This window comes from Dunckerocampus dactyliophorus, chromosome 4 (assembly GCF_027744805.1).
Source record: "Dunckerocampus dactyliophorus isolate RoL2022-P2 chromosome 4, RoL_Ddac_1.1, whole genome shotgun sequence".
Classification (NCBI taxonomy): domain Eukaryota; kingdom Metazoa; phylum Chordata; class Actinopteri; order Syngnathiformes; family Syngnathidae; genus Dunckerocampus; species Dunckerocampus dactyliophorus.
The window spans coordinates 14,728,740-14,740,883 of record NC_072822.1 but is presented as its reverse complement, the minus strand read 5'-3'; the positions used below and the strand labels follow the sequence as shown (position 1 = coordinate 14,740,883).

The 12,144-nt window shown below is 38.3% G+C and overlaps 1 protein-coding gene across 1 annotated transcript in view; it reads left to right on the top strand.

The window, feature by feature from the left end:
* sv2ca (synaptic vesicle glycoprotein 2Ca) overlaps nucleotides 1-12,144 on the top strand; it is a 45,818-nt gene extending 33,674 nt beyond the window's left edge. The window contains exons 5-13 of the mRNA XM_054774735.1: nucleotides 580-713; nucleotides 1,256-1,345; nucleotides 2,618-2,728; nucleotides 3,071-3,159; nucleotides 3,418-3,582; nucleotides 3,789-3,922; nucleotides 4,003-4,209; nucleotides 4,602-4,761; nucleotides 8,771-12,144. Coding sequence (XP_054630710.1) covers nucleotides 580-713; nucleotides 1,256-1,345; nucleotides 2,618-2,728; nucleotides 3,071-3,159; nucleotides 3,418-3,582; nucleotides 3,789-3,922; nucleotides 4,003-4,209; nucleotides 4,602-4,761; nucleotides 8,771-8,954 — 1,274 coding nt within the window. The 3' untranslated portion in view covers nucleotides 8,955-12,144. The remainder of the gene's footprint in view (nucleotides 1-579; nucleotides 714-1,255; nucleotides 1,346-2,617; nucleotides 2,729-3,070; nucleotides 3,160-3,417; nucleotides 3,583-3,788; nucleotides 3,923-4,002; nucleotides 4,210-4,601; nucleotides 4,762-8,770) is intronic.

The window sequence follows — 12,144 nt, the reverse complement described above, 5'->3', positions numbered from 1 at the left end:
TCACTGGAATGATTTGTTAAATGAGATCCAATACAATTCTGCCTTTGCAAATATAATGCTGTCAGACATGTATTCAGTTCACAATGTTTATTATTGTGGTTATAAAACCGCACTATATTGTGCAGTACCAAGATGTGCAGTAAATAGTTAAATACAGTAACCAAAATATTAAATATAACACCTCTCCACACCATACACAAATAGTGGCTCAAAAAAAGAAACCCACCAGACTGCGTTTCTTCTGCAGCCAATGGATTATTTAGGTTAAAAACATTTTTTTCTGTGCATTAGTGCAAAGGGGGTACAGTGATCCAAACATACACAAAAGCTACACATTAAAGTGTGACATAACCTTGAAGCCACATACAATATGCAGCACTTGTGCTGTAGTAGTGGTATGTATAGATCGGTGTGTGGTGGAATTTTGTAATATCTTTTTTAATGTGTCATTGAGACATGAGCTGAATGAAATGTTGCATACACTCGAAGGACACAATTCATAGTCATTCATAACCACCGCTATCTGTGAATCTATGACAGATATCAACCTAACCCAAATGGCACTTCTCTTGTTTGCAGGATGGAGTTTCAGCATGGGCTCAGCGTACCAGTTCCACAGTTGGAGGGTGTTTGTGGTCGTCTGTGCCCTGCCTTGTGTGTGCGCTGTGGTCGCACTTACCTTCATGCCTGAAAGCCCCAGATTTTACCTCGAGGTAATTTTTTTTTTCCAAAATGTTTACAATATACTCGGGCTTGAAATTGTTGCTTACTGCACGTTTTGTCAGCCTCTGTATCTGCATTGTGTTGCATTATTTTCACAAATTACCTCACTGTGTCAGCGTTCACATTCCCGTGACATGCAATGCAATGCACTTATTAGTGCAGACAAGTACTGTAGGTTACACACAAAATGATATAAACTCACATAAAGCAGTGATAATGCAGTGGAAATAATGTATTGCCACAACATGCAGAAAGTTCACCTGTTAATAGTTTTGATTGACATTGTCAGAGAGGTATCATTCAACACATTATTGTGCTTGTACTGCATCATAGTGAGAGCTGTTTCAAATATTTTGTGTCATGTCTCTAAATAAGCTAACCAAGATATTAGAGTTTGTGCATGTGTGTCTACTGTAATGTCATGTGTGTATCCACTACGCGCAGTCTACTCAATTGTACAAAGGAAACTGTTGCTGCCGCTAAGTAGGCTGTTGCTGATGCCACAAATGTTTTTCTCTTTGCCCGCTGTCAGGTGGGGAAGCATGACGAAGCCTGGATGATCCTCAAACAAATCCACGACACCAACATGAGAGCACGTGGGCAGCCAGAGAAAGTCTTCAGCGTGAGTTTTATTTCTGCCTGGTGCTGCTCTTCCTTTGCTTTGTTGACGGTTGAAAGGAAGCAAAGAGGCTTATTTTCTTGCCACTACTAGGACACGTTTTAACACACTCTGGCTCCCTTAGCGGGATCACATCTGCTTGATGATGTTTCTCAAAGCTGTTCTCTGTCATTCAGGCTTATTTGCAGCTTGAACCGCATGTTAAGTAGTTAGTGCATTGAGGATGTCATCTTTAGTGTTATTTTCATGTTGCATCAGGGAAAATGAGGAATCATCACAATTACTGTATTATTTGTCAGCTATAAAATCACTAAACAGATACAATCAAAAAAGTATTTGTTGAAAAGAGTTCATCTCGATCCAGATTTTCCTCTGACTCGAAGGGCACAGATGTAGTAAGATCCTCCAGTGGTGGCCGTGCATTTTTTACCTGCGCCTTCAGTTTGGACTTAAGCAAGCCAATCGTTCCTCTTAATATCATCAATAATATACAAAAACACAATATAACGTGGCATTCCGGAATGGAGACTGAATGCTATTAATACTAAAGCAAGAAACCCAGTTAACCCTGTAGCTTCGAATACATCATCTCTAATCAACTCCAAACTAGAAACCTCTCCACTACATCATCTGAAGCAGCACTAGCCTGGAACAATTCCAGTGGAAGCAGTAAACAGACCTTCTCCCGGGCTGACATATATAACATATAAATATAAACTCACTTATTTGCTCATATAACACATACAAAATGATGAACAATACTGTGTCTATCTATTTTCATTTGCTGCATTGAAGTATGCTCGGAAATCCCAGAACATACACTCAAAAGCAGAATTCAACTCAAATAACGTGGTGTCATTGAACGTAACCCCGATTAAAGTGTGATTTAAAGATTCTACTACTATTAAAGAGACTAGCGTTAGGTTAATAGATTTTCAGACGTGTGTGCTATCTTTTAGTTCATTTGGAGCTGTTAATTCACACAAATATACCGTATATAATCATGTCCTCTCATTGATCTTTCTTTCATTAAAATACAGTACAAATGGGCACATTTCACACATAGTTCCAAATGGTGATTAATCATGATTAATTAATTTGAAAACAGTGATTAATCTGATTAAATTGACAGCTCATATCATATATATAACATATCATTTAATGAATAATTGTGAATCTTGATATGATGAAAAAAAAAATTAAGAGAAGGCCATATGCAATCATCATAATAATTTTAAAGAGACTGCCTCTTCCTGTCATGACTTTCTTTCACAGGTGAACAGGATAAAGATCCCAAAGCAGCTTGATGAATTGGTTGAAATGGAGTCAGAGTCTGGAAATCCAGTTTCCAAAGCTATCTTCCGGATGAAGGCCGAAATCCATGGGGTGTGTTTTTTCCCTCACCTGTTTCTTTTCAACAATACAGTAATGTCCACAAGTATCTGGACAGTGACAGCGTTTTGCCTTTATACACCACCATAATGAATTTGAAACAAAACAGTCAAGATGTGATTGAAGCATAGACTTTCAATTTTGATTACATTATATGCAGAATATGCAAACTTTCAGGGCTCAATAGTGTTTGGACGAAAAAACATTTATTTATCCGCATGGTCCAAATACTTCTGCACCCACAGTATTAGGTATTAGTATTAGGTGTGTGTATGTCCCACATTAGATTTGTGATTGGATTACACTCTGTGCTACTGTGTTTGTGTTTCTCTTCAGATCTATCTGAATCTCATGAAGTGTTTCAACTACCCGATGCGAGAAAACATGATACGACTCGCCGTAGTGTGGCTCACGCTGTCGTTTGGGTGAGCACTGTAATGTCATTTGTGCTGTATCAAGTGCATTTTCATAGGTCGGATAATAGCACTATAGCAATGTGGAAACATTGCATTTCTGTCATTTTGAACTCGCTGCTCTGAGAAGATGCAGAAGATCGATCACACTCTTGGGATCAATATTCCCCAGTTGGACCTGAGACGGTACTGAACTGAAGGCTGTTGGGGAATAAAACACGCTGGAACTGGCAGTATGTTTCTACAGTATACATATTTTGTTGGTTGCAGGTATTATGGTCTGTCTGTCTGGTTTCCTGATGTCATCAAACACCTCCAGGCGGACGAATATGCCTCCAAAGTCCAAATGCACAGCAACGAACGCATCGCAGACTTCACCTTCAACTTCACACTGGAGAACCAGATACACAAAAATGGCCTTTTTATCAACGATCGGTAGGCCATTTAAATTGGGCAATATGCAGTTATGCACATTTCTTGTTTCCCGATTATATTCTAATAAAGCGAAATAATTATCACACTATAGCTACAACACCAGATTGAATGGTGGTCTAGAACTCTGGCACAAGGCCAGAAGGGGATGTTGGACTGTGTGGTGTCCATACATAGAACACACGATGTCCCTTACTCTCACTCCTCAGATTCATCAGCATGAAGCTAAAATCTGTCACCTTTATCGACTCAACCTTTCGTCACTGCTACTTTGATGATGTCACGTCGGTGGGCTCCTATTTCCATAATTGCACTTTCATCGATGCGTTCTTCTTTAACACAGGTGAGCTGATCCTCTCTATTCATGGTCTCTGAGTGCAACGGTGGTTTGATAAACTGGGATGTGTTGTATTGTTTGGACAGACATTGATGACTCCAAGCTGATTGATGGTACCGAGGTGGTCAACAGCACATTCACACACAACAAGACAGGATGCCAGATGACTTTTGATGATGATTACAGCGCCTACTGGGTTTACTTCATCAACTTCTTGGGAACCCTGGCAGTTCTGCCTGGGAACATCGTGTCCGCTCTTCTCATGGATAAAACGGGCCGTCTGTCTATGTTAGGTAGGACTTCTAGCCAGTACTCGTGTTTGTGTTTTCCTGCTATTAGACATTCATCATAGAAAGTGAGGAAGAGTTTTGAAAACAAGTGACTTATTAAGTTGTGTCAGTTAATCAGAGAATGAACTCAGAGGATATAATACCCTCTGATAAATGTATTTTCTGGAGCATATATTGTTGTGTTTCTGCTCACTCCAGACTGTTTGCTCTCTCACCTTAACAACTAAAAATCAATTTATTTTGCCTTTGAACATGACTGAGGTTAGCATAGTAATTTAGGAGAAATGTTTTTATTTTTCTCAAGCTGCAATGCCCGCCTTACACTTTGTAAACCCCTGCCTTCATGAATATCACTTGCACTCGTCTCACCTGGCTTTTGTGCCTTTGTCCACCAGGTGGCTCTATGGTGTTGTCTGGCATCAGCTGCTTCTTCTTGTGGTTTGGTACCAGTGAGTCTATGATGATTTTCATGCTGTGCCTTTACAACGGCCTGAGTATCTCTGCCTGGAACTCCCTGGACGTAGTCACAACTGAATCCTTCCCGACTGCCAGAAGGTGAGGCGGCCAATCTACACACAAGTCCTATTGTAATTGAGTATCTGGCATAAGCTACATATGCCCTGGTCAGAAGTCTAACTGATCTTATTCAGTTTTTGTTAGTGATGTGTGTATCGATACTTCAAAATCGATACCTACAATACCAGCTATTTATGCTCTAATGAATTAGTTTCAATTTTTTTTAATAGGAATTTTTCACTTCCAATACGACACTGATATTGCAGCCATGAATATCGGCCGATACCGATATCAACATGAAATATTCATACTTTTATGACTTATTTTGTAGTATGGAATGCTAGAAAAGGCTTGATCCAGTGATATTACTCAGGGAACAATAGTCAGCAACAGTAGATATTGAATAAACTCACCCATGTGGTGTATAGTTTCATCCACATTGTTGTGGCAGCTAGACACAATATAGCCAGGTTTGAGGTGCTCAGTGAAACGTTTAAACCCGACATTACTCACCACTGACAGGGGCTCACTCTTTTCTGTGAAAGCGAATTACTTTTTGCCATCCTGTGGGGGTTTCCCGCATGATGCCGCTTCATATGCGCAATGAGGTCGGTCGTACTAGACGTCCCCAGTTCTGTGCAACCACAGGCAAAGTTGTGTATGACAAGTTTTGCACTCAGCTGAAACGTCTTTTGACTTCCACATGTCTGACATCCTTCCTGCTCCTTGCTAATTTGTTAGCACGCTAGCAAACACTGTTGTTGTGATCACATGGGCTGAATCCGGTCCTTGCTGTCCAGATGTGCTGTTGCAGAGCCTGGAATTGACTTCTTGTATTGGAGTGTTAAGATTTGAAATACAGGCCGGTATAATCCGATATTGTTTTTTTTTGTTGATGCTGATATCGGCCCATTATCTGACCAGTGACCACACAATAGCATAAAGAGGATGGCCACACTGAGGTGAGAGCTGCTTGGGAAATAGAGTACGGAAGTGTACAATTTAAATGTTGTCAGTCATAAATAAAATACAGATGATGATTTATCAACTTAACTCTAGCAGAGTTTCTTGAGTTTTATTTCACATCTCAACTATTTACAGGAGCTTACGTGTTAGGTTTCTCCTCAGACTAAACACAGTTGTATCTTAGAAGCAACAATACAGTTGTTACATACCAGTGGTCTCTCCGGTGTTCTCATATTTCCAACATTTGGGTAGTCGTTACAATGACATTTGAGTAGTGCCTTTTTTTGTCTACCAAATTCATCAATTATTTACTTAGTACACCCACCTAGCATCACATAATGCACATCACTGAGGCATCAAACAAGTCAATATCTGTGTCATCATATTTGAAAGATATGCATTTTTAGCATCATAAGAATCACAATTTTCAATTACAGTCATGTGATGCCTTTTTTTTTTACAATGTATTTTCAAATAAGTCGATTTAGACCCAACAAAGAAAGGAAAATTAATAAAATTTGAAGTAGTACAAAATGGGCCACTGTGTAACGTGCTACCACAAGGCTACCCAGCATGCATTGCAGGTTGTGATGCGGGTAGACTGTAGTTTTGCATGTTCAGTATGTTAGTGTGTAAGCGATATTTTGATACAACGATAGTTTGAGTGGTGCAGTTGTGTTGACTTGTGCTGATTTTGTTCACGCTGCGATTTAGTTGGTGACCTCGTTTGTGCTGTGTTGTTAGCTCATTGCTTTCAATACTGAAAAACCCAAAAGTGGGTCACAATCCACCATTTGAGAATTACTGCATTACAACACAGAAGTAATAACAGAAAAATATGAATATTGACTGTAATATTTGTTTAATTTGCCTTCACTGCCTCTTCCCCATAGGTTTGAATGCAGGTAACCTCTGCATTACTGTATGTCACTGGCTGTTGTTTTGCTTATATGGTCACCTTTAATGTACCATATTTAGACCGCTTTTTAGTGTGTTCCTCTTGTGTAACTAACTGTTACTCTTGTGTTAACTAACAGTGCTTTGAAGAACACAGTGTTGAGTCTCGCACAGAGTTTGAAGCAGGGTCCATACACTGGCTCTGTGTTACGTGAAATATATTTCACATACGTCAGCCCAACAACACCGAAAATGATAAGCTGTGAAAAAAAAAAACTTCACAGAAAAAGCCTCAGCATAAGAAATTTTAATTAACTGAGCGCGCACAATATCATTTTTTCATTACTGTTTATGTGTATGCACAGAAAAATTAAAGAAACCATGAAACACTTGTTAATCACACTGAGGCGCATGTTAAAATGTCAAAAACATTTTTCAAAATCTTTGACTTAAAACTCATTTATTTACTCATACAAAGTATTTATATAACATAATAAGTAAATAAATCAGAGCATCTTTCTGCAAATGTTACAATTGAGATTTCAGTAAACAGTGCCCTGCTCCCGTGAAATATACCAAAATGTGATATTTTCTTCATAAACTGAAACAGAACAAGTGATGCTTTTATATGCAAATTGGTTAGAAAATAACAACTTCAATTTTTGCTTGCTATGTCACGCTTTGGGTACCCCTTTCAGGAGAATGACCCATATCTCAAAAGTGCGATAAGAAGGTGACATTGATGCTTTTAATGTTTTTATATATTTTTCTGCTATTTTATTAATTGCACGTGTGTCGTTTGGGTAGGTTTGGCATGTATGTACTGTACAGTATAAGCAATGGATCAGAGTATTTGGATGACAGCAGGTTCATAATGTATTTTTATCTACATTTGAGAGAGGTGTCATTCTGATCTGAGGATATCCACTTCAATCATTGACACTGGCATCACTGATATCCCAATTGGGCCACATGGGAGCAAAACATTGGAATGGTGTCACATGAACCTAATCTAGGCTAAGCTCCTCCCAAAGACATAAGGAAGTGCTAGCATTGCTCCAATTTACATGCAAATTGGCTTACTACTAAATGTGGTAGTAAATCGACTTTTATTTGTTTTTGTTCATTTTGCTGTTCTTATAGTTGCAATGTTCAGTGGATTGTCTTCAAACCTCAGTCACTGATTGCTATTGATTTTTCGTTATCAGTCACATGATGGCTTGTGTAAGTGAAGATTAAATTGATGTGTTCCTTGCACATTAACCAATCCACTATATTCAGTGACGACGTTGTGAGTTTAGTAGTTAAAGGAAAACTGCACTTTTCTGGAATTTTGCCCATCATCCACAATCCTTATGTGAGACATGAACGTATGTATTTTGCTTTTCTGTGCATTCTAAAGATATAAAAACAGCTAAAAAGAGGTAGGTAATTAATGCACGTAATGGGACACACCTACGCCGTCTACAAAGCTAGCTATCAAAGCACCTCCAAAAACCTCCAACAACGTTTTATTGTTTCATTTACATGCTGTGACCATGTAGTAACAGGTACATTCATGATAACATGTAATAATTACAGTATTTTGGTTCTTATTAGCATTATCGGAATTTCTTGATTTCACAGTTAACGCTACACCTAGTGTTAACTTTTCCAAACTAATGACAAAAACACAGCAGGAGTGGCAGCAGCTCCAATATGTAGCGTTACCTTTCTATAGTGGCCTGAGGCATTGTGAGTGCGGCGCTCACGCGCTGTGAGCGAGTGTGTGGTGAAGCTAGTCGCTAGACAGCTAGTAGCTCGCTGGTGTAGTGTGGTGAGTTGTCACTACGCCAGTAACGTAGTTCTTCGGCGTAATGTTAATAACACTAATAACAATGTTGCTGTAATTTGGGTAATATGCAGGTCACATTATGTACTGTAAGTGGAGCGTTGTTTTTGGAGGTTTTTTTCAAAAGTTTTTAGAGGCGGAATAGGTGCTTCCCATTATGTGCATTCTTAGCTGCCTCATTTTAGCTGTTTTTATATATTTAGAACGCACAGAAAAGAGAAAGACGTGTTCATGATTCACATAAGAATTGTGAATGATTTTCAAAATTTAAAAAAAAGTACAGTTTTTTTAAGGTGATTCAGGAAATTGTTTCTTTCATTCACTGCTCTTGTTTTTTATATATTCTGTTCACAGAGGAACAGGGTTTGGATTCTGCAATGCATTGTGTAAGATGGCTGCAGTCTTGGGGAACCTGATTTTTGGTTCTCTGGTTGGCATCACAAAGGCAATACCCATCCTAATGGCGTCCTCGGTGCTGGTGACAGGAGGTCTGGTGGGCCTTCGCTTGCCTGATACCAGGGCCAATGTCCTCATGTAACACCAGCAGTACAACCTAAAGAAGACAAGAGAGCGCGGAGAAAGGAATGCAAATGGCTTGGGTCATACATATCTTAAGTGTATTAATCATATTTAGCTTAAAGGCAACTTAATCGCACCAGTCAGCAGTCCAAGATTCCTTGCAAGTTAGTAAGTGTGCATGTTTTGTGTGGACATTTTACAAAACATTGAAGGTTTCCTATAAAAATGTTGTTTCATTACATTCAAGGTGGGATTCCAGCTGCATCTTCGGTGGTGTCATCACATCGATTAAACTCAAGGCTTTTAATATTGATAGTCTTATTAAGAGGAGCCAGATGGGGAGAAAAGTGCAAAACAAGCTGTAATGAGCTCAGCCAGCCTGCTGTGCAATAACGGAGGGAATAGATGATCACACGGAGCGGACGCACAACACAGATGCACGGCAGCTGGTTTTCCCACAAATACAACATTTTGCAGTTGGTCAGTCAGGAAGCAGACAGGTGCAACACAAAAAACATATGAAAGCTCTCACATTCACACACTTTCAGCTTGGACTGTGCCCAACTTTGCTTGCAACCTCTGCAAAGTGGATGCAAAAAATGCAAAGGCCTTTTGCATTAACTAAAAATGCAAAGTGCCATACAGCTGTATTTTCTTGTACTAACAATATATTCATGTTGAATCTGACAACTTAATTCACTCAAGTGGAAAAGCAAGTTCATTGTGGCATTGCTATGATGGCACAATTAATTGAATCCAAACCATTATTGTTTAACTATACTAAAAAAAACTCTCAGAGCGTCTTTTCTGGGTTTGCTTTGTTTTTTGCTTGCCTACGGCTGTGACTTTGATAATGACATGCCATGCTGCTTCCTTTTTTGGGGGAAAAAACCTAGATACAAATGGCCTTTTTTAATGTGCCTCTCCTGAGCTGGAGCTGCTGCCCATTGTGTTGTCCTGAGGTTACAACAAGAGGAATCTAAATTGGTAGTGTCATTCAAAATCGAATATATATATATATATGAACATATGTTAAAAACTGTATTGGTAATCAATTCCAATTCTTTTTGCTAATTACACAGATAAAATATTTAGTTTTTGTTGAAATAATTGTCGGAGATTAAAGTAACAATTGACATCACTGAGCTTAATGGTTATGTGTCATAACACTGAAATTAATGTACTAATGCAAAATGAAACAAAAATGCAACAACAATGCAAGTAAATAGCTCTATTAAGATCATATTAATAATATGGCTATATTGATATTTATTAGGGGTGTCACCAGACACCCAACTCACGAGATGAGACGATACACGAGATCGGGTCCACGAGGACGAGACGAGACAAGATTTTAACATGAACTACAATGAAAAAATATGAATGGACAAACTTGACTGAGTCACAAAACCATGCAGGTGTGTTTTGAAATGTTTATTGTCTCACAAATTGATGCAAAATTATATTATTGTCTACATTTTTTGAGACCAAATAAACCACGGTTATGATAATATATAATAATAATAAATACTATATTCTATAGTATATTTATAATATAAAATATAATATATACTATAAACTATAATGCAGTATTGTCTTTTACATGTGATCTGTCTCCAAAGTTTCTGAATTGGCGTTTGTGAGATGACAGGCAAGTCATACTTATTTTATTTCTGCAATGAGCCAAGTTCCACAGATGGTCCCAGTGCCACACTTTGGATACTCGTGTGTTTTGCCAGCAAGACGAGGGGCTGCCAAGAACGAGGGGCGTGTCTCGTACGCTGTAGAAGCTGTAGAATTACTACAGCTTCTGCTTGGATATTAACACGCTCCGCAGCTGTTTAATGAAAAAATATCCACACGTCACTCGCTGACGCTGGGAACACCAAGGTAGGTGTATGGAAAGCACTTAATGTACGGTTCCGATAATGCCTAGCACACTTCCACTTTCATATTACATTTATTATCATTCATAGTAGCAATGTCACAGTGTAATTGGCTTCTGGCTACCCTTTTCTTGTGCGACAGTTTTTCTCAAAACGAGAAATCTCGTAAAGTTTTAATCTCGCGAGATCTCGTGACACCCCTAATATTTAATCCTCCTGTCGTTTTAAAATAATGTAAAAAATATATATATATTTTTATTTGTTATTTTCTCATAGACATGGGGCCATTGTACAACATTGTGTGTACAACATTGTCCATATCTAGACATTGTGTGCAGCTTCTGTCTGGTCGTTGACCTTTCACTGCAGTTGTCTAGTCAATAATAATTGACAAAACAAATATGTTTAGTTCCAAATAGGATTTTGTAATAGTGGTTACACATGAAAATTGTTGCTGTGACATACTGTACTTTAAATATTCATCTAATTTATGTATGTGACACAAACTTGCACTGATATAGAAAGCAGTGTTTTCTTTCCCCAATGGATCCAACACATTACATGCACAAAAAGACAAGCGTCAATGATAATTAAATACATACATAAATAAATAACAAGACGGGTTAATATGATGATCAACCTGTTGGAGAGAAATTGTACTGTATATTACGCTTGAGGTATTGGAAGACTTTCTTATAGGTACCATGCTGTATCTTCCAAGTGTGTGTGTGTGAGTGTAAGCACGCATGTGTATGCATACAACTACAGTATATTGTGTGTGCATTCCAGACTGTAAATATTGTACATAATCAAAGCTGATATTAGGGAGCACCTGGAATAAATGTGTATAAGCAGCCTTGGTTGGGTTGTGTGTCCACTGCTATATGTCCATGTTGTGCATCATTGTGTGTCCTTGGCTTCATCTATCTCCCTTACTACCCTCTGTATGTGTGTGTATTAAACTTGCATGGAGAAAATCTGTTTTGTGTGATTTTTTGTTTTGTTTTTGTTTGTTTGAATTCTTTCTGCGGAAAACGATGGCAATATTCAAATGTTTGGTGAGGAAAAATGTGAATGTATCACTCTTGTAAGTAATGTCCATCCTCTTCATTGGAGGTAATCAAATGTATGTGGACAATAAAGTTGTGTGTATTATTGTGAATATTGGGCCTGCTAAGTCATTGCTGAAAGTAGCTTTTCCGAGGTCCTTAAGTGTGAAAATATGTGGAGAAATGTATGCCAAAAATGATATGAATATCTTAATAACGGAAAAGGTCGCAATTGCAGTTTGTGTTGCTTTTAAAATATCAACAATAAACAAAA